Source organism: Sciurus carolinensis, chromosome 2 (genome assembly GCF_902686445.1).
Source record: "Sciurus carolinensis chromosome 2, mSciCar1.2, whole genome shotgun sequence".
Lineage (NCBI taxonomy): Eukaryota > Metazoa > Chordata > Mammalia > Rodentia > Sciuridae > Sciurus > Sciurus carolinensis.
Window position 1 is genome coordinate 88600657 of NC_062214.1, and position 24792 is coordinate 88625448.

A 24792-nucleotide genomic window follows, 5' to 3' on the forward strand; every position below is an offset into this window, starting at 1 on the left:
TTTTCAAATAGATGAAAACTAAATTTACTATGATCAGATGTTCAGAAAAGAAATTTCTAAGATGGTCTAAAATGCAAGAAGAAATAGAAAGCAAAGAAATGATAAGCATATGAATCAATCCAAAAAACACTGGTTGATGAAAACAATATAAATTATGCTTCAAGTTGTCTGGGAGAAAAGAAAATAGCCTATATTAGGACTTAAACTCAAGAAGTCATGGAAGAAAAGACCAATTAATTTAGCTACATAAATTTTTTTAAAACTTGCACAAAGTAACAAAAACAAAACAAACCTGCACAAACAAAAGTCACTTTGTGAACACTGTTACAGTAGCTATCACCCTCTAATGTTAATATTTTTATGACTCTATCCTCCAGAACTCCTTGAAGACAAGGAATTTTTTCTTTTGGAAGTATGCAAAGGTTGGGCAAAGGGAACTGCATATGGCTACAAAGCAGGGAGACAGGAAGTGAAGCTGAAGAGGCAGACAGAGGCATTAAGGTTTCTAAAAGGGCACAATGTCATCTTGGGTGGAGTAATTCCCTGTTTTGCAGGAAAACTCCATGCATTGCAGGACATATACCATCCATAGTCCAATCCCACTAAATGCCAGAAGTTCCCCTTATGGTTATGACAACTAAAAATATCCCTGAATATTTCCAATGCCTACGGGGTATGGTACCATTTCATGAGAATGAAAGTTCATGTTACTCATGAGGAATCTGGATTTTATCATGAAGGGAATGAAGACCACTGAAGGATTTTAAGCAACATGCTGAGGTTTTCATTTTATAAGGATTAGTATGGGATTGGTGATACAGCTCAGTGATAAAAGCACTTGCCTGAGGTCCTAGGTTCAATTGAGTCCTAGCACCAAAACCAAAAAGATCACTGTGGCAGTAGCGAGGAAAAAAAAATTGGAGAAGAGCCAGTTTAAACAAAAGGAAAACAAGCAACAACAAATTGGAAAAGAAGGATGGAGAAGGCAAGATAACTGTGGTCTTCCTGCGTATTCATGATGCCTATGGAATATCCTAATGGAGCTATCCTTAGAGAGCTGGGCTTGTATATCTTAGGGGAGAGTGAAAGGACGGGAGATATCTGGGTGCTAGATGATGCCTATTTTTTCCCAATGTTTACAAGAATGATTCAAATTAAATTCACCCCACCTCCATGCTAAGGAAAAAACTTACCTTGCTCTCCCAACTGGTAAAGCAAGTGGTCCAACATTTTCACCAGTAGAGAAATCAGAAATAGCAGTTTCTTCAGACTGTGGTTCTTCAGCATGACTTGTTTCTTCCTTTTCTAATGGCTTTCAAAATGTTTTTAATTATTTAACCAGATAAAACAGCACTTAACAGTCAATTCCTTACTATGCAAGGGAATAACTACGGACAGAACATAATGTGCTCATTTTTTTTTTTTTTATTATTATTGTATACAAATGGGATACATGTTCTTTTTCTATTTGTACATGGAGTCAAGGCATACCATTTGTGTAATCATACATTTACATAGGGCAATGATGTTTGATTCATTATTTTTTTTTCCCTTCTCCCCTAATGTGCTCATTTCTATACCCATAAGCACAAATGATTGGGTTGTAGACACAGACTAGTTTGGTACCAATAAATCGTGCCATGAGAAGCATTTTCACTGTCCCAAAAAAGATACAGATTTTAGTTGCTCCTGGTAAAGGAAACATCTGATGTCACTAGAAAAGTGCTCCAACATGCACAAAATGATACAACCAATATCAATGTAAATCAAGCTAAAGATAAAATACCATGGGAAACCCAAGAGAACCTCCTGGATTTTGCTGGATTTTTCATTTCCCAAACTAGAAGACCTTCTTTCTGGGTTTTGATCTTAGCTCCAGTTTTCACTTCTTGTACCTATTCCTCTTAGGACTATCAACAGCTGTCATTGGTGTTATAGGATTACAATATCTATGTATTTACAGAATAGTTAAGTAGCTTAGCTTTGGCAATAACAATAGTAATTGTAAGAGTTAACACTTCTCAAGCATTATTGTTCTAAGTTATCTTTTATTCGTCATAAAAATCCTGAACTAGACATTATTCTTATCATCCCTTATAGGTGGGAAAACTGAGGTAGCAAAAGGCTAAATAACTTGCCTAGAATCACAACTGTTAAGTGGCAAAGCCAAAATCTGAACCTAAGTGTGCTTATATGGAAACATATTTAAGAATGTTTACAATTGCTCTTTTCATAATACTAAAGACTAAAAATAATCCAAATGTCCCTCAAAGGGTGAATGGGTAAATAAACTGGGATACATCCTTATCATGGAATACTATTCAGCAATAATAATAAATGAACTATTGATACAATCTGAGTGAACCTTAAAATCATTATACTAAGTAAAAGAAGTCAGGCTCAAAAGTTTGCACATTATGATTCCATTTATGACATTCTTAAAAAAACAAAACCATAGTAAGAGAAAAGAGACCAGTGGCTACCAGTGGTTACAGGATAAGAGAGGATATGATTACAAAGGACTAGCAACAGGGAGATTTTTGGCGAGATGGAACTGTCCTAACTGTGGCAGTGATTACGAGAATCAATATATGTGTCAAAATTCACAGGACAAAAAAAAAAAAAAAAAGAAAGAAAAAATCAACTTTATTGCCTTACTGATAATTTCACTTGTTTCTTTTTCTTAATAAAGCTACTAAAAATTTGACTACATATATGTTGACATTTCTACTAGACAGCACTATGCTTATTCCTAAAAGAACTATATTCACTCTCTCTAATGCTGATAGAAAAATTTGTTTGTGATTATTCCCAAGGAAACAAAACTGCTTATTAAGAATTTTACAACCACAAAACCCAAGCATTGCTTACCACTTTTTCCACGATGAATACTAAGTCATTTTCATTAAGAATATTTTTCAGAGGGTTTGGTTGACCTTTGCTGATCAACTGTACTTGGACATCAGCCTGTTTAAAAACAGATGTCAAGCAACATTATATATATATTTTTGTACAAATATTTAAACACATAAAGACTGGTTCTATGCAAGTGACTGGAAGAGATTTTAATAATACATAATGTTTTGTTTTTAAATATTTTTTAGTTGTAGATGGACACAATATCTTTCTTTCTTTATTTTTATGTGGTGCTGAGGATCAAACCCAGCGCTTCACATGTGCCAGGCAAGTGCTCTACCACTGAGCTACAACCCGAGCCCTAAGACATAATGGTATTAAAAGATTTCATTTTTTGTCCATGCTATTTCTTATGTTTAGAAAACCTAGCTCTTGGGCTAGGGATGTAGTTCAGTTGGTAGAGTGCTTGCCTGTCAAGCGCAAGGCCCTGGGTTCAATCCCCAGAACTGCAAAAAAAAAAAAAAAAAAAAAAAAAAAAAGAGAAAACCTAGCTCTTCAACTTATCTTCTCATGCTTCAAGGTCTACCTGAAGTGCACCTGCCTTGTAAAGTCATCTTTGGTTAGGACCACATTGACATCCTCTTCCCCAAATCACACTGTACTTACTGTTCTGTAGCGCAAAAATTTCCAATTTACTACATATTATCCTTTCTTCTGATTGTATAGAACTTTACCATATCAGTTTGTAGGAACTTTACTATATCAGTTTGTAGGAACTTTATATTTTTTCATTCCAAATGCTATTTTGGACTATTTCAACTATTGTAGAAAAGTTTTAAATAGTTTTTCAAAAATCACCCATAATTCTACTACCCAGGATAACTACTACTGTTTTTAGTCTGGATTCTGCCAGCTCTTTAACCAGATATACAAAGAACTGTAACCTATTCAAAAAGAAAGGTGTTCATTTAGATATCTAGATAGGATTCTGCTTAGTAAAGACAGGCTATTCTAATAACTTTATATCATGAGCCTCTTTCCATGTCATTGTTCTTTTTCTTCCTAATATCATGGGTCTATCATCCAACCATCACATAATTAATTCTATATTGTATAACATTTTGGTAGATTATAGTTGTTTGCTACAATATATAACGGACAGTAAACAACCATGAATTATCTTAAGATGAATACCTAAAATCACATTAATACTGTCAAATTGTCTTTCAAATACGTCATACCAAAATATTTATTTTGCAGCACTGGGGATTGAACCCAGGAGTGCTCTATCATTGAACTACATGCCCAGGTCTTTTATATTTATATATATACACACACACACACACACACACACATACATATATGCTGGAAAGGCAAAATTATAGTGACAAAAACCAGATTAGTAGTTGCTAGGGACTAAGACCAGGGGAAAAGGTTACCCTCATAGGGGATATGAGAAAAAAATGTTTTGTGTGGTATTAGGAACTAAACCCAGGGACTCACACATGCTAGGCCAGCAATCTATTGCTGAGTTACATTTCCAGCCCTTTTTATTTTATCTAAGTTGCCCAGGCTGGATTCAAACTTGGAATCTCCTGCCTCAGTCTCCTTAATAGCTGGGACTGTAAATGTGTGCTACCACACCCAGCTGCTTTGAGAAAATTTTCAAAGATGAAAGGAATCTACATCTTGATTATAGAAATGGTATGTCAAAACTCACGGAATTGTACCCAAAAAGAGCAAAATTTGCTGTATGTAAATTAATTTCAATAAATCTGACTTAAAAATCTACAATTTTAGGATGTTGTGTTTAGGAGTTGTGTTTAAAAACCAAATAACCCGTTCATACCTCATAGATAAATGGGTCTTTACAGATTCCTTTCTTTTCTTCATTTAATTCCCTGAAATGCAGAAACACATGTGAAAAATTGAGTTACAGCAGTTGTCCTATTAATTAAACTCAGAAGTTAATCGCCAGTTTATCTCTGCATGCTATCAGTGGGGGGAAAAATAAAAGTACCTATGGCAGGCCTAGGGCATAGTTGGAAAGAGGAGGAAAAAAGAAATGCTAGATTAAGAAGAAAAAAAAAAAAAGACTTGTGATAGAGATTAATGGACTGCTACCCACAATTGTACACACCTTTCATTTTTTTTTTTTTTTTTTTTTTCGGTACTAGGGATTGAATCCAGGGGACCTTTACGACTGAGCTACATCCCCAACCCTTTTAATCTTTTTATTTGGAGACATGGTCTCATTACACAGACAAGATTGGAATCAAATTTGCAATCTTCCTGCCTCAGATTCCCAAATTGCTGAGATTACATGTGTGCATTAACAAACCCAGCAGAGGTATTTGTTTCTTACAGGTGGCAAGAATTTATGTTGTCAGCCTCTACACTTAGGTCTTTTCAAATACATCACCAGTTAATATTAAAACAATTTACCACATAAATTTTGAAAGATTAAAAATGACTAAATTCTGATCTGCCACTGAATCAGTGGTTAACTGCTGAGAAGTTAAAAGTCCCAGATCTTAGGGGCTGGGGAGATAGCTCAGTCAGCAGAGTGCTTGCCTTGCAAGCACAAGGCCGTGGGTTCGATCCTCAGCACCAAAAAAAAAGAAAAAAAAAAAAAAAAAATCCCAGATCTTAGATTTTTGTCTAAATAGAACCATCACTTCTCCACTTTGTAAGCTATTACTCAAAAAAAAAAAAAACAAAAAACCAAAAAACAAAACAGTAAATTTGATAGTTACCCAAAAAAAAAAAAAAAATTGAATATTTCCTTTTTAAAATACAAGCAAAAATCTCTTGACTAGAATCCAAAGAGTAAACCAACAACTAGCTACAGTGTTCTGTTAGAGGCAAGTACTACACAGGAAGGTGTGGTGGAGATTTAGCTAGGGCTTGAACTTTATCTGAGGAATTTACTGAAAGATTTTAAATGGAAAAGATAACTGGGGAGTCCAGGGAAATAGGTGTGAATAACTTAACAGCACTTCAGAGAAGTGAGAGTGGCCTTAAGGAACAGGGACAAGCAAGAATAAGAGAACAGACTAGATGAGGTAGGAGTAGGGGACAAAGAAAAGAGAAGGAAGTTGAGGTCTTTGATTTAGAACTCTTTTAACTCAGAGATTTAATTCAGGAGTAGAGCTAGGTTCAGTGGCACACCTCTAATGCTAAGAATTCAGGAGGCTGAGGCAGGAGAATCCAAAGCTCTGGGCCAGTCTCAGTAATTTAGTGAGACTCTGTCTTAAAACAAAACAAAAAAAAGGGTCCGAGAACGTAGCTCAATGGTACAGTGTCCCTGAGTTCAATCCCCAAGATCTTCGGCAAAAATCAATCAATCATTCAGGAGAAGGAGGTCAGGTTAGGAAGAAAAATTAATTCAGGTATAGACTTTGAGATTCCATGTGAAAATTTCCAGTAGGTTGCTGGATACAGAGGCACTGTGAGGAATGCAAGAGAAGAGAGAGAAACTTTTGGTGCTTAAAAATGAAGAGAAAAACAAATAATGCTCATTAAATATTTGGGAAATATAAAGGGCTTAATTACAGTTCTATCAACAGGGACTAATAAGACAAAAAAAAAAAAAACAGAATGAAGTACTGCATAGCAGTTAAAAACGATGATATAGATACATAAGTTCTCACACTGAAAGATCCAAGACATTGTTTCTTTTAAAATGTTAGTGTTCATCATGTTAAGCGTTACTACGGGGGGGAAAGGCAATGAAGACCGTTAAAAGTTATAGCATTTAGAATAATAATGAATTAGATATCATCAGTAGTTCTGAAAGTGTGATGCCCTGCCAGTGGCATATTTCACCTAGAATTTTTAAGAAAGGCAAATTCTGTGGCCCCACCTCAGGCCTCATTAAATCAGAAACCATGCAGGTGGAACCTAGTAAACTGTGTTTTGAGAATCCTCCAGGTGATTCTGATACACACGTATATTTCCGATCCACTGGTGAAGAACTTAATAGAATTCCTTTGATAGCTGTACTTCACTGTAAGGACAAAACGAAGTCATGGAGCAGTGTTATCATTAAAATTGCAGCGCATATGGTAACCACCTCGAATAGACTATAACAATCCGTTTCACTTTTAGGAGTCAGCAAGACTGAACAGGTGAAGAATCCCGACATCCAGCTTTCCATATCCTCGGCGGTGCCTCCACTTAGAATCACAAGCGTGCGCAAAAACAGAATGAATAAGCTGCCTCCTCAATACCTGTCATCTTCCGCCTATTTCGCAAACGTGCAGATATTTTTCTCCTGAGACTACAGGCAAGTCCCCCACACTGGAGGAGGCCGGCCTCTTCCAACTTTCAGACCCCAACAAAGCAGGCCAAGCGGTCATCCTCAAGGTGCGGCAAAAGACTTGGGGCGGGGACCTAGATACCCAGAGGGAGAAGTGCTGTTCGTGGACCCCAGCTAACGGCAACGACTAGGACTCACTGCAGGAGGCGAGCGTAAAACTCCTCAGCCGCTCGGTTCACTTGCGCCCACATTCTGCCCAGGTATTAGTCCAGTGTCCGGAACCGCCAAACTGAACTGCGCGCCCGGATGCCGACGTCAGTCCGTGACCCCGCCCCGCCGGAACTACTTTTACTAGTTGAGGAACTAATTTCTTTAGTCCGTAAAGTTAAACTTGGGTTTTAGAGCACCCAGTGATATTTCTTGCTACATTAGTTTTCCGTTCCGGTCAGAAAAAAAAAATTAAAATAAATGTAGTAGTTGCAGGGAAAGACGCCTCCTCTCCCGGGATTGGCCACGCCCTCTTAAGGATTATTCCGCGAAAATGAGTCCCTCCTTTCTAAGCAAGATTTCTAAGATTTGGAAACATAAATCCCATACTTTGATGCATGTAAAGAAACACTATTTTTATATTTAAACACGCTATTTCTATATTTGTGGTATAGTAGAAAGATTTTTGTATCTGCGTTTGTTCTGAGGCGGGGCAGTGTGTGAACAAGTTGAAGGTTACATATAGAGTAGGGAGTACTGAGTACTTCCTTTTCCTGAGGGAGCAGCTGGGTCGAGAGGAGCGTGGCCCTCTCCTCTCCTGGCCATGGTGAGTGGAAGTCTTGGTGGCTGGATTTTCGCCTGTTCCGGAGCGAGAAGGGAGTGATGGAGGGTTCAGAAAACAAAATCTGTAGGAGAGGAATCAAGGACGAGCGTTCCAAAGGCATCTATTTCTGGGGGGAACTGGGTTGTGCGGCGACCTGGCAGCCATCTTAGGCAACGTGGGCGACCCGGCACAAGGGCGCGCCTGGAAGCTACTTGGGAGAACTTCGGTCTTTCTCAGAGGGACTTGAGGATTCTAGCTTTTTTTGGATCCTAGAAAACTAGAGTTCCTTTGGAAATGAGAATCTTTGGGGCCTAAGAACAAGGTGGGTGGTAAGGACATGTTTGGGGCTTTGTATCTAAATGTGCTGCCTAGTAAGGTATATTTCTATCTTTAAGGAACTTTGTTAAAGGGGGAAAAACACTTGTGTTAATGCTTTTTTCCTGAATGCTTCTCTTTGCCCAGCATTGAGGTCGTTTCTTAGCTTTCCGATTCTCTCCACTTAAAGATTAGTTGTTCTATTTGATACCATTAAAATGTTTAAATTCTTAGCAAGCTCACGGTATGACTAATATTAGGTCCACTACGTTTTAAACAGCATATGTGTGTGTGCTATGTAGTCTGTACTGGAACCGGACAGGCAATGCTCTATGCATGGATTGCAGTTGAGTTGGACTTGCTACATAGTAATACTCAGTTGCAAGTGCCATTGACACAGGGAATTGGAGAGAATGTCATTATCAACTTGAAACAGCAGTTGGAGAAAGCGAACTGCAGGAGCTGAAGGAAGGATTGTGCTAAGAGGTTTATGGGTGAAAACTGCTAAAGTATAGGGGCAAGAGTGGAGAACTGGAGGTGAAAATCATACTTATGATCCAGTACTTGTGCAAGGCCCAGTTTTGAACCCCAAAACTACAAAAAGGTGGGGGGGGTTGATATCTGGAAGAGAAGTAGCTTGTGTAAGCCATCCTCACAACATTGTGAGGAAGTTTTTATTAGCAAGCTTTGGAAGCTGTTAAGGTGGGAGCAGAAATGGAAGGTTGGATGATTGAGTACAGAAAGTTTAGGTGGTGAACCTTATTGTATGGTTTTGATTGAGCACCGTACAGTTTTCTAAGGCTTGCTTATAAAATTGTGGAGCTTGAGACTGGTGTAAGAACTTATTGAAGTGTTAATAATCTGGTATTATTTGGTGCTTTGTCTTATACTGATGTTTCAGCTGTAAGCACTGTCTGCCTCACAAATCTTGATGGTGCTGTTGGCATATAAGAAGAATTTGCCTCTTAATACTGTTTGTCAATTTTTTCCCAAGGCGTGTGCTCGACCCCTGATATCTGTGTACTCTGAAAAGGGGGAGTCATCTGGCAAAAATGTCACTTTGCCTGCTGTGTTCAAGGCTCCAATTCGACCAGATATTGTGAATTTTGTTCATACCAACTTGCGTAAAAACAACAGACAGCCCTATGCTGTCAGTGAATTAGCAGGTATGGATTTGTATTTTATGTGGGTTGGTATTTTAAGGGCTACTTTACAGTAGTGATGAAATTCCATTTCATTGGTCCGTGTTTCTGAACCACATGATTTTCTTGGATATTCTGATGCTGCTTGTTACCATGCACAAGTTATAGAAAGGTTATGTCTAGGTAACTAAAATTTGATTTCTTCTCAATTTAGGTCATCAGACCAGTGCTGAGTCTTGGGGTACTGGCAGAGCTGTGGCTCGAATTCCCAGAGTTCGAGGTGGTGGGACCCACCGTTCTGGCCAAGGTGCCTTTGGAAATGTATCCTTTGACTACCTACACTGGTCAGCTCATGGAATCTACCTGGTTTATACACATTAAATGTATTTTGAACTGTTTGTCTTAAATGTTAAAATAGTGTTCAGTTACTCATTGTTTGAGACAGGTGTGAAATTAAAGTTTTTCTAAAGAGAAAGTGCACGGGGCTGGGGGTTTGCTTGCAATGATGTCGTAATTTGCGTCTTACTCTGTTCTCAGCGACAGTTGCCTGCTGTCAGTAAGCTGTTACAGAAGGTTGACGAAAATTCTTACTGAGCAAGACATAACCATTTCCTAATTCCTAAATTTTGAGAAATGTAATTCTTAACTAAGGAAATAGATGTGTAGAGGAGGCCGCATGTTTGCACCAACCAAAACGTGGCGTCGTTGGCACCGTAGAGTGAACACAACCCAAAAGCGATATGCCATCTGCTCTGCCTTGGCTGCCTCAGCCTTACCAGCCCTGGTCATGTCTAAAGGTTTGTAATATTCGTATCATAAGAGTGATATAAAACACTCCTTTTTTTTTTCTTCCTTTCAACTGAACCTTTTTGTTGTAATTGCTTGTATTCATCCTAGAGTGTTTACATTTTTCTTTTTTAAGAACAGGTGTTGATTACTTCTAAACAAGTTGGTAATCAAATAATAAGTATGTAACTGGGAAATTAATTCTTCAAATAGTAATTTACCACATAATTAGAAAACTTTTCACATATCAGCTCCCCCCTGCACATTTTTAACTGTCAAAATGATGAAATTCCACTTAATTGGTCCGTGTTTCTGAAACACATGATATTTGTGGAAATTCTGATTTGGCAAATTGTGTACCATTTGGCTTTTGTGGGCTGTATAAAAATCACTTTCACAAAGATTTCAGGTAACCAGATAAGAATTAAATTGGCTTTGTCAGGTCATCGAATTGAGGAAGTTCCTGAACTCCCTTTGGTGGTGGAAGATAAAGTTGAAGGTTATAAGAAGACCAAGGAGGCTGTTTTGCTTCTTAAGAAACTTAAAGCCTGGAATGACATCAAAAAGGTAGGCTTCCTGGGCATAGTGGTGCATGCTTGTAATTCCAGCAACTTGGGAGGCTGAAGCAAGGAGGATCCCAAGTTCAAAGCCAGCCTCAGCAACTCAGTGAGACCCTGTCTTTAATATATTAAAAAGGGCTGGGGGGTGGGACTGGGAAGATAACTCAGTCGGTAGAGTGCTTGCCTTGCCAAGCACAAGGCCCTGGGTTCGATCCCCAGCACCCAAAAAAAAAAAAAAAAAAAAAAGGGCTGGGGGTGTGGCTCAGTGGTTAAGTGCCCCTGGGTACAAAAAAGATAGACGTAATGTGTTCATCTACAGTTGGGTGGTTTTGTTTTGTTTTTAAAATATACTTTCAGTTGTAGATGGACACAATACTTGTATTTTATTCATTTATTTTTATGTGGTGCTGAGGATCTAACCCCCAGTGCCTCACTGCTAGGCATGTACTCTACCACTGAGCTGCAATCCTAGCCCCAGTTTGGTGGTTCTTGATGCATAGAAACTTGTCATATCTATTGATTTTTAAGAGGAAAACTATGAAAAATGGGACAGTCAACCCTTAGTATCCATTGGGCATTGATTACAGGGCTATTCCTCTGTCCATAACATGATCATGAATGCTCAAGTCTCACATAAAATGAGGTATTATAGTGTTTCCGTATAACCTACATGCATCATCTTATATTATTTTTACCTAATATAATGTAGGTGCTATGTAAATAGTTCTGTAGTATCTATGGAACAATGACTAGGAAAAAAGTATGCACACGGTAGATACAGTACTTTGTCAGAATGTGTTTTGTTGTTTTTTTTGTCTGAATTTGATTGAATTTGTGACTAGCGGATATGGAGGACCAACTATAGCTAAGCCTTAGTGTCTGAGAAAACAAGAACTTAGGAACTTACTCAGGTTTGAATCCTGACAACCTTAGGCGAATTTTTTGTCTTTTCTTTTCTTTTTTTTTTTTTTTTTAACTATGAAGATCCAGGGCAGAGATAATACATTAATACTGAAACTGCTTGCTTTGTTAGGTCTATGCCTCTCAACGAATGAGAGCTGGCAAAGGCAAAATGAGAAACCGCCGTCGTATCCAGCGCAGGGGACCCTGTATCATCTATAATGAAGACAATGGTATCATCAAGGCCTTCAGAAACATTCCTGGTAATTCTTATAGTGTTTATGTTTTGATTACTTACACTTTGCAGCCTAACTCAGCTTTGCTTATGATGAGATTCCACTTTATGGTCCGTGTTTCTGAAATAAATGATTTTTGTGGAAATTCTGATTCCTAGCTGAATGAGTTGTGTTGATAGTTGGAACTTAAGAGTTCTCAGGTTCCTGATGTAGCCATAAAGATTGTATTTTTTCTGTTGAAATATCTTCCTAATTCTCCTTTCCCTTTAAAAGGAATTACTCTACTTAATGTAAGCAAACTGAACATTTTGAAACTTGCTCCTGGTGGACATGTGGGACGTTTCTGCATTTGGACTGAAAGTGCTTTTCGGAAGTTGGATGAACTGTATGGCACTTGGCGTAAAGCTGCTTCCCTCAAGAGTAACTATAAGTGAGTGTTTTTTTATATTTAAATATTGAACATAGATTTAAACTATGGACATAAACATTCAGAATTGGTTAACATAGTTTTTATGGGGTTTTTTTGGTTCTGTTTTGGTGGTGCTAGGGTTTGAACCCAGGAGCACTCGCACCGAGTTAAATCCCCACCCGTTTTTGTTTTTCATTCTGAGACAGGATCTTTCTAAGTTGCACAGGCTGACTTCAGACTGCTGCAGCCCCCAGAGTAGCCTGGAATTAAAGGCATGTGCCACCACACCCAGCTGCATACTTAATGTAATTAATGGATTGTACTTTTCTCAAATTTCCCTTTATGTGCAAACAGTATGCTGGAATGGTAAATATTCTACCCCATTTGCCCAGTGTTTATAAATATAATATAGTGGAATTCCTTACTGAGCTCTGGAGAGATAAATGGTTAAAAATAAAGGTGTTGAAGTTCCATCATCTTTAGTCAGTTACTTGAAGAAATGAGAATTTAGACATCTATTGTTAATCTTTTTCCTTCAGCCTCCCTATGCACAAGATGATGAATACAGACCTCAGCAGAATCTTGAAAAGCCCAGAAATCCAAAGAGCTCTCAGGGCACCACGGTAAAGTTCTGATATTAACAGTATCATTCTTGCTGCTAAACCATTTCAAAAACAAGTAATGTACATAAATTAATGTGTCTATCTTTTTGTAGTAAGAAGATTCATCGCAGAGTCCTGAAGAAGAATCCATTGAAAAACCTGAGAATCATGTTGAAGCTAAACCCATATGCAAAGACTATGCGCCGGAACACCATTCTTCGCCAGGCCAAGAATGTAAGTGATCCATTTGTTTTATTGATAATGATGTTTTTGAAAATTGATTCATACTTAAATTTTCCACTTTACTTATTGCAGCACAAACTCCGGGTGGATAAAGCAGCAGCAGCTGCAGCAGCAGCCAAATCAGATAAAAAAGATAAGAAGGGGGCTGCAGGCAAGAAGCCTGTGGTAAAGAAGCACGGAAAGAAGGCTGTTGGTGTTAAGCAGAAGAAACCTGTGGGGAAAAAGGCAGCACCCTCCAAGAAACCAACAGCTGAAAAGAAAACAGCCGAAAAGAAACCTGTTGCAGAAGAGAAAAAGTCTGCTGCATAAACTCTTAAAATCAGTTTTACTCCATAAGTTCAAATAATTTGGGACAGTTTATTTTGAATAAAGAGCTGGTCAAATACGCAGTAACAAACATACTTTGTTGGATCTATGTGTGAAACTTAAGTCTTTTTAAAATAGTGCTTTGTTATTCCTAATTCCAGCCTTTTACTTGCCCCATATTATATATAGTTAGGTGTAAAATGGAGAATTGGATTTATACTTAGGCCATGCATTCAAAGTGGAAGAGAAATTTTCCCAAGAACCTGATGGCAGCATTCCATTTTGTAAATGACTATAGAAAAACAAGTGTTAAGAGATGTGCCTCAGAGCCTGGTGAGGTGATGATGCATGCCTATATCACAACAGCTCAGGAGGCTTGGGCAAAAGGAACATTCAAAGCCAGCCTCATCTCCACGACCTACATGCTCTAAACGTTTTTTTTTTTAAGGGGGCGTGGTGGTTAAGCACCCCTGAGTTCAGTCCCTGGTATCCCCCAAGAAAAGAATTCGCCTCAGGTGGAACATAGGGACTTGAAATTTAACCCAAAAGGAGCTGGGGTATGGGAGTTAAATTCTATGAGGTTTTGACCTGTTGGGTAACCACAAGAGGGCACGATTGTATAATACAATGGAGGCAACCATGGGAATTGGTTACATCTGGGAAGGTTCTTTTAGCTGATCATGATGGCGTACAGTTGGCGCTTGTCACTTTAATGTACTTTCACCCTTAGATTCTAGAGGTTATTTTTGGGACCCTGTGCCTATTTCAGTGCATGGATGTGTTAACTGAGCAATAATCCACGTCAGTGTTTTTGTTTTGCACCTGGGTTGTCTGACTCCTGTGCTAACTTCATTCTTGATAGATAAAAATGGCATTTCCCATTGCAGTTTGTCCTCACCTTCATCTTGGTGCTCTTCAGCTCCTTCATTAGCAATCTTTCCCCTTTATTTAAAGTCCACTAGGTATTTTAACTATGGTTCATGTGTCACAGCTTGTACTAGAAGCTGGTGGTTTGGATCCCTTAAAATGCAACTGCAAGCTTGTGGAGTTAAAATAGGCGCTTGAGCCAGGGGTGTACAGAGTGGTAAGGTACTTGCCTAGCATGCATGAAGCCCTGGGCTCTATACCTAGCACAACGTGGGGGGAGGAAGAAAAAAAGCTCCTTGGAACACCATATTGGTGATGCAACCAGGACTGCTTCACCTAAATTATGTGAAACAGTTTGGCCACTTAATGTGAGGAAATGCAATGCCGGGATTGAAAAACCTGACCAAACTCAAGACTTATTTCCAGGTTCTTTGTCCTGTGCTTTAGAAATCCTAATCATTACTCATGCGTCCAAACGTTTTGTCACCTGCAAAGCCAGACCCTTCGCATAGGTCATCGCCGGTAGAGCAACCGGGAAACTGCACGCGCCGGAAGGAAGAGACCGGCCGTGTTCTCCCAATTTGCCTTCGAGCCCCGCCCCCACCGCGTTTCCGGGAATTGGCAATGGCGTCATCATCGCGCGCCAGGTTGACGGCGAGTGGAGCTTGGCGACTTGACGAGGTGAGATGCTGAGCCGGCTTCAGGAGCTGCGCAAGGAGGAGGAAACGTTGCTACGACTGAAGGCGGCCCTCCACGACCAGCTGAACCGCCTCAAGGTGACCCCACCGCCCCACCATTCCGCCTGCGTGACCATCTCCCCAGAGCTCAGCCTCTGTGGCGTCTACCTCTGCCGCCGGTTCTCCGTGCCCTCATCTGGCAGTCGCGGCGCAGACCTAGCAGCTTACAAACAAACTCGTGTAGTTTAAACACCTGGCGAGCGAGCTTTCGAACATTAGGCCCCACATCTCTAAATCTTGACCTTGTAGGTCTCGAGAAAAGACAAGTGCAGCCCCCGCCACCCCCCCATCAATGCTGATGGCCCACACCTCACACGCTGAGGACGTGCCCTCTTCTCCAACGCTCATCAAATTCCCACCCACCCTTCTCTTCCTGAACCCCCTTCTGAGCCCGTTTACTAGTTTGTATTGCCTCTTGAAATGGCTGTCGTATTGCAAACCAAGAAGAGACCTTTGAGATCTTCCCGTGGTGTGAAAGACATTAAGCCCTGGGAGAGAAACTTGTCCCAAAGCCTAGAATTCCTAGTAGTTATTCTCGGAGCTGTTACTGACTCCATGAGTTTGAAGGGTAGGGATTTAGTGTTTGCATCACTTTCCAGACCTGTGGATAATTCAACCCCTGGGAGATGATCATGATAACCCCTGTTCAACTGTCTTATTTAGGATTTTGAAGTCTGAATGATGAGGATTACAAAAGCCTTTTATAAACTGAAAAGCATTTTAAAATTTTGACTTAGCAAAATAATAAGCTTTTTCCCCCAAGGTAGTTATAATGACCCATAGTTCTTTCTCTGTATCGCAACAGAACCCCTACAAGAACCAAGTGATTGTATGGATGATGATCCCCCAAACCCAGATACCCTGATGCTTCAGGAAACACCTCTATTTTCTGTTCCCCCATCTTTGCTTTCTCATTATTGACAGTGTAGACAGACTCAGGCCTGGAGAATCTGCCTGTCTGTAGAGTCAGAAGGTGACACCTGGCCTTTTGTGTGTGTGTGTGGTACTGGAGATTGATCATTCTACCACTGAATTCCACCCCCCCACACCCCTTTTCATTTTTTGAGACAGGGTCTTGATAAATTGCCCAGGCTGATGTCCACATCTGAATTGATGGCCCGTTGTGTTTTCTTCTGTAACTGCTAGGTCTTGGTGAATGTAAACCATAATTTAGCTAGAACACTTACATTGCCTGCTGTGCCACACATGCCTATAATCCCAGTGTTACTGGCAACTAGACCAGGAAACCTGCCTGGATCTGGGCTAACCAGATTCAGCTGCCTGCCCACATAAGAAATAGGTAAACAGTGGTAAAGTTTTGATCAAACTACATAAAGTTTATTTTTCCTTTTTCCATCATTTGCCTATTTTTAAATGCAGGTGGGTGGTTGGATATGACCAGTCAGAATTCAGGTAGGTTCCTTGGCTGTGCTGCCAGTAATACCAGTAACTTGGAAGACCGAGATAGAAGGATCAAAAGCTCAAGGCTGGACAACTTTGATACCCCGTTCCAAAAAAGGTGGTGGTGGGTTGTGATTGTGACTCAGTGATAGAGGCCTAACACATGTGAGGCACTGGGTTCAATCCTCAGCACCACATAAAAATAAGTAAATAAAGGTATTGTGTTCATCTACAACTAAAAAAATATTTTTAAAAAAGTGGTGGCAGGGCTGGGGATGTAGCTCAGTGGTAGAAGGCTTGCCTAGAATGTGGGAAGCTCTAAATTCAATCCCTAGTAACACACACACACACAAAATCCATCTTTACAGTCCAAAGGGAAGAGACTGGAGGCTATTCCTGTCTTTAAAAGGCAGGGAAAGCAGCTACTCAGGATGCTGGGGCTGAAGGATCACAAGTTAAAGGCCAGCTTGAACAAGTGAGCGAGAGCCTGTGTCAGAATTTAAACTGTTGAGGATGTGGGTGAGTGATATGCCTAGCATGCTCAATGCTCTGGGTTCAATCCCCAGTACTGCAAAAAAAGTAAAAATAAAAGGCATGAAAAGCTTAAGATCTCCTGCCCCAGAGTAGCACAGTGATGTCTTCACTCCTTTTCATGATGTCAGCCTTTTAAAGTATACCATGGAATTTACCTGCATTAGTAGCTCAATGAAATAGTAAGGAAGTATCCTTAACTCTTCTTTTCTAGGTTGAAGAATTGGCTCTCCAATCAATAATCAATTCTAGAAAAGGGGATGAGATGCTGTCGTCTTCTCAGCCTGTTGCAGAACAGTCGCATGATGTAAGTAAAATCAAGTACAGGCAGAATAGAGTATGCAAAGTTTGCTATGCTCCCCTGCTGCTTGGGTGGCCAAAACTTGTAAAGCATATTGTCAAGCCCAAAGGACTTGAGCAGTGATGATTTTTTTTTTTTTTTTTTTTTTTTTTTTTAAGTTTTTTAATTTTGGTGGTGGTGGTGCTAGGGATTAAACCCAGGACTTTGCATCTGCTAGGCAAGCACTCCACCACTAATGCTGTATCTGCAGCCTTGGATCAGAGTTTCTTGTTTAAGAAGCTAGCTACTCTACATTAGTTGGTTACACTTTGATCAATTTAGGGAGCCTCCACCCTTCTGGTCACCCATTCTCTCCATTTACTCAGATGAACCCTGGGAGAGTGTGAAGATCTTTGTAAGAATGTGTCAAACACAGAATGTGGCTCAGCTACAAAGCACAATACTGAAAGTTGAATTTCAATCTTCATCCTTCTCTTACCACATGCCTTCAAGGAAGCCAATAAAATCATACTCTTTCTAAATACATTAAATGTGAACAATTCTGGATGTTCTGAGCTAAATCATTTAGTCTGCACAATTCTTAAGTTAGAGGTTTCTCCAAGAACCATGTTTGTAAATGAGGTAACATTCTAGTCAATCTGGGAACATTTTACTCTTACCCCATTTTGGCAGTAGGAGTGAGGTATAACTTGGAGGAATAAGATGTAGGAAAGTGACCAGTCATAATGCTGGGGGTGAATATGCAATTGAGATTTGATTTTGATACACTTTAAGAAATCGATGTTTTGCGGCCAGTATCCTTTTACTAATCTGTAATGTCTTGGCTAACAGATGTTGGTGCATGTAGACAATGAAGCATCAATCAACCAAACTGCGCTGGAATTGAGCACAAAGAGCCACGTGATGGAAGAAGAGGAAGAGGAGGAAGAAGAATCAGATTCCTAAAGGGGGAGGAGAGCCAGAGTTAGTTATAAAATTTACATTTCTAAGCCTCAGGCACTTTCTTCAAAGAAGTCCTATGGCCTACTTGAAAGAGAAGCGGGAACCATAGAAGGAATGTCTCATTGTACAAATGGCTTCATCAGTGGTAACTCAAGTTTCAGAATGTTTTAACAAAAGTTAATAACAAAATCAAAGATACAGTGTCTTAGAATTGAGCAATTTGGATGGTGCAGTGTCTGTAATAGGATTAGATTTAGTAGTTAGGTTCAAACAAAATTTCCTCTGAAATCCTATTGAGAAAGTCTGGAATTTGCAAAAAGGGCAGAGTTTAAACACATGCTAGCCTTTCCAGTCAACAACGCCTCTTTCAAGAAAATCAACTAAGTGCTGTTGTGTGCTACTGAACACTTGTGAACAGAGTTAGATCACAGTCTAAGAGAGAAAGATGACAAGGTGAAGGACAGGACCACTTGAGAGCACAAACTGCTACCACATGACAGAGGCATGGAAACACTGCCACCTTAGTCTGCCTTGTGTGGCTATTACCACATCTAGCTTGAAATATCATTGATAAATGGTGCTTCGAAATAAATTATAACTGTCATAGAGCTTGCTGGTTTCCAGAAACCAAGGGAGAAAGCAGCATTTCCTCCTCAGGGAAATGGCAAGATCACCTAAAATGAAACCCATTTCTGGCCCTTAGAGAGGAGGAAGATATCAAACACTGTGCTTGGGAGATTGAATTTTTTAATAAAGAGACGACAGCTACAGAATAAGAGTTGTTGAACTTTGTATTTGAAATGGAGATTTAATTCTGCATATTGTCCCTTTTCTACTGAATATTCTATAATTTCCCCTGTCCAGCTAATAGACAATGCAAATTAAGAACCTCTTCACACAGAACTTATGTAGCTATTCCAGAAGGGAAGAGGAATTATTCTTTTTTGTTGTTAAATCAATGTTTCATTAAGGTTATTTTAAGCTACTCTTACAGGAAATAGCAGGAAGTTTAAATGATATGTTGCTTGAAACATATTGAAGACAGTTTTGGGACAAAATTCATCAAGGTGTACATTTTTGGGGTCTGATTTAAAGCATGAACATGAGGGGTTTTGTTTTAATTTTGTTGTTGTTGTTGTAGAGGGACACAATACCTTTATTTTATTTTTATGTGATGCTGAGGATCAAACCCAGTGCCTTACACATCCTTGGCAAGTGCTCTACCAACTGCGCCACACCCCAGCCCCAAACATGGGTTTTTAAGAACTGGAAAAGTTCACTATGCATTCTAGCTCTACTGCTAACTAGTAACTGGTTGCTTGTTCTCACACTGCTTCACAAGTCTTTCACATCTGTAAAGTGAGGATATTCACGTCTGCTCCAGCAGTTTCACAGGTTAAGATGCCAGTGAGATATCATTTTAAAAACCTAACTATTACTGATGTCTCAGTAAAAGGAAGTTTGAAGCAGGAATCTGACAAGGGATTCAAAACTCTAAGACTGATGCTGGAAACATCATTCTTGAAAACAAGATAATTCTTGGTAAAAATTACTGGAAAAAACCATTTTGACTAAAAATGAAATACATTTAACTATGGATAGAGAATTAAAACACCCCTCAAAAGAAACCACTTATGAAAGCATTTACATTCTGGGTTTTATTTTTTAAATACTAAGGGTGAAACCCAGGGAGACAACCACTGAGCTACATCCCCAGCCATTTTAATTTTCTATTCTGAGACAAGTTTTTGCCAAGTTGTCCAGACTGGCCTTGAACTTTTGGACCTCCTGCTTCAGCCTCCCAAGTAGCTAGGATTACAGGTACATGCCACTGCACCTAAATCCAGGCTTTAGATACCAGCTTAAGCCATTCTTTCCCACAAAGGATGTGGTTTGTTCATTTTAATGAGACATTCTCAATAGCCAGGCATTCTCTCCTTGTTGGCAAGACACAGGGTGTAGGTTTTAAAACTCAGCTCAAGTGTTTATAAGTTGAAAACATGTAAGTTAGAACAGCTGTTGGCCTCATGAAAAAATTTTTTTGACTATCGTAGGCAGCAGTGTATACAACACTGACCAGTTTTTAAAATCCTGGCTATATCCCAAGCTGTGGTAGCTCCAGAGTGGAACTACCTACTTTGGATATTCATTACCCAAGTTCTCTTTTTAATCTAAAAATGAAATAGCCTTTTTATTTTTAAACATATATATTGGATTTGGTTTTCTAAAATCTGCCCTTTCAAAAAATACAAGAGTTGAGATCCAGATGAGGCAGCTTCACATGTTATTTAAAGTTCCACATAATTTTTCAGAGGAGAGCACAAATGACCAAATGGGGACACGGTGTGTGTTTTTGGTACCAGGGATCAATCTCAAGGCTGCTTAACTACTGAGTCACATTCCCAGCCCTTTTTATTTTTTGAGACAGGGTCTCATTAAAGTTGCTTAGGGCCTCTTAGTTGCTGAAGCTGGCCTTGAACTTGTGATCCTCCTTCCTCAGTCTTCGGAGCTGCTGGGATTACAGGTGTGCACCACCACACCCAGCTTACAGCTTTGATCACTGTGATTCCACTGCCACCTCACAGGCATGACAAAGCTGGCACCAGACACATTGCTCCTTTCCAAGAAGGTGGAGTTAAGTGTAAGTGGTGCAAGAAGAGAATCCATGGCTCAGTGTAACAAAGTAGACTAACTGGCTCTGATTGGATAGAGGCTCCAAAGCCTGCAGGACTCTCAGGTGAGCAGGTAAACCCCAGCTCAGCTTTTTGTTAATGGAAAATGGGGAATGTTCACAGAGAAATGGCCTGTGATTTTCCTCAGACTTGTTCCCAACCCCCACCTGCTGCTTTTCCCTGTGTAGAAAACGAGAGGAAAAGAACAGATCTGTTTACAGGTCTAAGGGCAGGTGGTTGAAAGTCACAGGTAAGGGTAGTGTACTAGTAGAAGAGTTAGATTGAAATCACAGGAAGTCCCATTAGTACAACGCCCTGAATTTGTTCTTGGTGTGGTGTGATATTTCTGCCTTTCAGTCTCCTTCCTGTCTACCTTCCCCACCCCCCACAACAATGCTTGGTTATATCATTTGATTTCTTATATACTAGAGAAATTGCAAAGCCTACCACAAAAGTAGAAATACCTTTCATCCTTTAACTTGATAGTATATTTATTAGAATAAGAGACTAGATTTGTTAAACATCTGGATTAAAATGATTAAAAGGGTTTTCATACATTTTTTTTTTTTTAGGCACTATACACGTTGTTTACAATAGCATTGGTACTTGGATTGGGGGAAGATAGAAATCTGACATATTTTAATGCCTTGATTCATTCGTGACATTCAAAGTAACTCCACCATTTTAGAAACACTAAACTTAATGATACATATACCACTTACTACCCCACACAGTATATTTAAAAATAAATATAGAAATACAACCAGAAGTCTACAAATCATGGTAGACAGACTGGTGAAGCCCCAGCTATCATGGCAGTGAAGGGCTCTGGCTAGATTTTGATGGAACTGCTGAATTCTACATCAAAAGCAAAAGATGATAATAATAAAATAACATGATGTACACTTTCTGATGCTCATTTTCATAGCAGCAAAGCATGCTTCACATGCACTGCCTGTGAAGGATCTTATAAGGCTCCCTCCAGCTCAAACTGAGAAGGTACACCTGGCAAAAATGAAGTACCACCAAGTGTTCAAGAATCCTGAAGATACAGGTGGCCAGCAAGTCGTGGAGCAGGAACAGCAGTGCAAATGTCAGTAAGAATGACTACCCACAGTCACCAAAGTGTCACTGTATTTCAGCGTGGCATGTGTTTTGATCAACATACACACAGACAGCCCCAAGCACAAAGCCGATCCACTTAGGGAAATAACAGTAGTAATAATAAAGACAGTAATATTAAAAATGACAACAAGTACAGTTTTGGCACATGCTGTGTTCTTCATCCTTTGTCATAAGTGAAATGCACGTCTGAACAGAGACAAGCATGGGAGAGGCCCAAAAGCAACGTGGCACACCACTGGGCAGAGGATTTGCTCTTTGCTGCTTCCCAAAAGATTAGACACCAGCTGCATGGGTTGGTGTGCTGGGCTGGTTAAGGCCGATGGTGGAGCAGAGCCACCCTGCAAAATCCACTTCCTCAGCATCAGATCTCTTGATAAAAGCATGAACCTGTAAACAAGGAAACAGGGAGAGGTGTTTAAAAACCACCAAGAGAAGGAAAATCCAAGAGTCACATCTAGCACTTGTGCCACACTTGGAAGGAGCTCCTGGCACCTGCCCTTGAGCAGCAATAGAGCCAGCTGCAGGCCCAAAGAGGCTGCTGCCTCTGCCAATTACCCAAGTAACGAGGCCCTGGGAAAGCCAGTCACCTCTGAGTTTTGCTCTTGCAGAATGAAACAGGGATAGTGACCTTCCGTTCAAGACCTTGCAGACTTCTTAGGAAAGTCAAAGGCAATGATGGAGATGAGTGCACGTGACGCTACAGGCCACAAAAGCTGTGAGGTCTGGATGTTGGAATATTACACTTGCTGCCAAGCAAGAGGAGGCAGGTGGAGAGGTGGGGAGTGTTGCTGTAAGGTAGGTCAGCAAGAGAAAAAGGCCTGGCCTCACAAAGGCGATAGACTGGTCCATTCTTTCCCTTGACTGCCTTAGTCCCTTCCTCGAGGCAACATGCCAGCTGTGGTGTGATCTCAGCCTTTTCTTTAAACTGATGGGAGGACAGAGGAGACTGGTGTTTGGGGGTCTGCAGCCTCAGGCTCAGCTGTGCCACAGTGGTCAGGGCAGAAGCAAGGAATGAACTCAGTACTGGGTAGATGACAGATTAAATTAATAAACAGGTGCTCTAAGAATCTGAAATAAATGGACTTACCATGAGTTGTTTCAGATCTGCTCTCTCTGCAGGGTTTTTTATTAAACTGAAAGGGAAAAAGGTAATGTGAGAGCTTCTGCCTGGCGCTGGTTCCGATTCAAATCGCTTCTGTTTGCATGCCTTTCCCCCTACGCACTATGGGCTCTGAGGAGGAGTGCCAGAGCCTTATTCATCTTCCTGTTCTGGATACGATATCATGCCCACAGTACTTAATGACTTCTCGCTGAATTAAATGGAGGTCAAAAAGCCACATGCCAATGCATGGACAGCAAGTGCTGGAAGCAGCAATCATTAAGACATACCACATAAGCCCTGGCCCTCTGTGAGAAAGGCTATGGCAGCAGCCAGTGGGTAATCAGGAGAAGAAAGGGCTCAGAAATGGGGTGGGAAGCCTGATGAATCCAGGTACCCTTCCGGAAAACAAGGAGCAACTTACCATTTATTCACAAAATCTTGAAATTCCAGACTGAATACTCCACTGGGCAGTTTTGGAGGTGGCTGCAGATACATGTCAAGACATAAGAAATGCTGGACCCCCTGCTCCAGCCATCTCTTTCCATCCCAGTCTCACCTCTGGGCAGCGCTATGCTCCAAAGACAAGCAGCTATGAGAAGCCTCGTTGCCTGCTAGGTCACCCTGTTGGACCCAATAGTCTCATACAGAACAGTTAAAATTGGGACCACATTGTATTCTACCATCCATTCATCTGGTGACTGAACACCTCTGTGAGCCTCAGTTTACTCTTAATGAAATGAGAAGGTTGTGTTTACTGATCTCTGGGACCCTTCAAACTCTGACACAAGTGTGGCATGGAAATATCACCAGTAATTCTAACAGCAACAGCTAGGGGAATGTGCAAACCACCAGCTTGGATCAGGCCTGTGGGAGCAAGCTTTTAAAAAAATAGACCCATTCTGAACCCTGGGGAGGCAGAAAAAGGAAAGGTTAATAAAACATTAACTGGAAGGGGGTTAATCATTCTGGAAGAATGTTGTCTGTATACTTCAGAAATGAGGCTGTTTTTCAGGTCTCTGATATACTGGTAACAGATCTCGTGTTCCCATGGCAATTGTGCAGGGCTGCACAGTATCAGGCCCGGGAGCACAGGTTCATGATGCTCCAGGCAGTCCAGGAAATCTGAGTGTATTTATGTGACCTGTGCTGGGAACTGTGTAGCTCCCTCCAGTGCTTAGGATGTCACTGCTCTGTGGCCTAAAATTAACGGGTGATTCAAGATTAAAAATAAAACAGGTACAGTGGCCGCAGTCATCATTACTCTGGAGGCTGAGGCAGATCACTTGAATCCAGGAATTCAGGACCAGCCTGGGCAACACAAGAGACCCCATCCCAAACCAAAAAAGAAAACACTGATACCCTATGAAAAAGTCCAGCCTAGCCCTCTTCCCCTGAAAGGTTCTGTCAGTCTGACCTAAGGCTGACTATAGTGCTTGGGAATAGTGACCCAGGGCAAGCACTGGCCTGCAGGCTGTCCTCGGTGCTGAGGGGATGAAGGTCTACAGGCCAGTTTCCATATCTTCTCTGTGGGAGGGAGCTAGCCAGGAGAGGGATGTGTGCCAGCAGAGGCTCCTGATAGGTAGGGGGTGGGGGGAAGGGGGTTGGGCAGGAGCGAGGGTACTGGAGGGAGTAGGTGGTAAAGAATAAAGAGCACTAGGGGGAAAGACCTGAGCTACTTTTTTCCTTG

The 24792-nt window shown here is 40.5% G+C and overlaps 4 protein-coding genes and 4 non-coding genes across 13 annotated transcripts in view; 6 read left to right on the forward strand and 2 right to left on the reverse strand.

Annotated features, from left to right (window-relative positions):
- Positions 1-7544, reverse strand: part of Zwilch (zwilch kinetochore protein) — a 33608-nt gene extending 26064 nt beyond the window's left edge. For 2 of the 6 annotated variants that reach the window (XR_007106141.1, XM_047533887.1), the window contains exons 1-4: positions 7316-7540; positions 4706-4757; positions 2872-2967; positions 1194-1312 (exon numbers count right to left, since the gene is read on the reverse strand). Coding sequence is in view for 2 of the 6 variants with exons in the window: in XM_047533887.1 (XP_047389843.1) it covers positions 1194-1312; positions 2872-2967; positions 4706-4757; positions 7316-7368 (320 nt within the window). In the remaining 4 variants the exon portion in view is untranslated. Of the gene's footprint in view, positions 1-1193; positions 1313-2871; positions 2968-4705; positions 4758-6806; positions 6819-7088 lie in introns of those variants that run through there. The other 4 variants (XR_007106144.1, XM_047533896.1, XM_047533917.1 and 1 more) reach the window with 4 other exon arrangements.
- Rpl4 (ribosomal protein L4) lies at positions 7424-13522 on the forward strand. Its single transcript, XM_047539279.1, has 11 exons — positions 7424-7439; positions 7867-7931; positions 9238-9409; positions 9600-9706; positions 10044-10182; positions 10614-10738; positions 11765-11894; positions 12141-12297; positions 12816-12899; positions 12992-13112; positions 13194-13522. Exons 1-11 carry the CDS (start codon positions 7424-7426, stop codon positions 13428-13430), a joined length of 1353 nt encoding a protein of 450 aa, XP_047395235.1. The 3' UTR covers positions 13431-13522.
- On the forward strand, positions 9457-9528 carry LOC124978431 (small nucleolar RNA SNORD18). The gene has a single exon (XR_007107451.1). It is a non-coding gene; the product is annotated as a small nucleolar RNA SNORD18 (small nucleolar RNA).
- Positions 9884-9982, forward strand: LOC124978448 (small nucleolar RNA SNORD16). Its single transcript, XR_007107462.1, has one exon. It is a non-coding gene; the product is annotated as a small nucleolar RNA SNORD16 (small nucleolar RNA).
- On the forward strand, positions 10447-10518 carry LOC124978429 (small nucleolar RNA SNORD18). Its single transcript, XR_007107449.1, has one exon. It is a non-coding gene; the product is annotated as a small nucleolar RNA SNORD18 (small nucleolar RNA).
- On the forward strand, positions 11952-12022 carry LOC124978430 (small nucleolar RNA SNORD18). Its single transcript, XR_007107450.1, has one exon. It is a non-coding gene; the product is annotated as a small nucleolar RNA SNORD18 (small nucleolar RNA).
- Positions 13523-14905: 1383 nt separating the features above from the next.
- On the forward strand, positions 14906-18979 carry Snapc5 (small nuclear RNA activating complex polypeptide 5). The gene is made up of 3 exons (XM_047541967.1): positions 14906-15070; positions 17178-17270; positions 18096-18979. The coding sequence occupies exons 1-3, from the start codon at positions 14981-14983 to the stop codon at positions 18207-18209; spliced, it is 297 nt and encodes a 98-aa protein (XP_047397923.1). The 5' UTR covers positions 14906-14980; the 3' UTR covers positions 18210-18979.
- A 2427-nt stretch (positions 18980-21406) lies between these two features.
- Positions 21407-24792, reverse strand: part of Map2k1 (mitogen-activated protein kinase kinase 1) — a 76984-nt gene continuing 73598 nt past the window's right edge. Inside the window, exons 9-11 of the mRNA XM_047541960.1 lie at positions 23527-23588; positions 23091-23136; positions 21407-22390 (exon numbers count right to left, since the gene is read on the reverse strand). Of these exons, the coding sequence (XP_047397916.1) occupies positions 22277-22390; positions 23091-23136; positions 23527-23588 (222 nt within the window). The 3' untranslated portion in view covers positions 21407-22276. The remainder of the gene's footprint in view (positions 22391-23090; positions 23137-23526; positions 23589-24792) is intronic.

Coding starts and splice junctions, on each gene's coding strand:
- Rpl4 (XM_047539279.1), top strand. Junction 11,895..12,140: donor GGCCTTCAGAAACATTCCTG/GTAATTCTTATA, acceptor TCCCTTTAAAAG/GAATTACTCTACTTAATGTA. Junction 13,113..13,193: donor TTCTTCGCCAGGCCAAGAAT/GTAAGTGATCCA, acceptor TACTTATTGCAG/CACAAACTCCGGGTGGATAA.
- Snapc5 (XM_047541967.1), top strand. CDS start 14,981: ATGCTGAGCCGGCTTCAGGAGCTGCGCAAGGAGGAGGAAACGTTGCTA. Junction 15,071..17,177: donor ACCAGCTGAACCGCCTCAAG/GTGACCCCACCG, acceptor CTTCTTTTCTAG/GTTGAAGAATTGGCTCTCCA. Junction 17,271..18,095: donor TTGCAGAACAGTCGCATGAT/GTAAGTAAAATC, acceptor CTTGGCTAACAG/ATGTTGGTGCATGTAGACAA.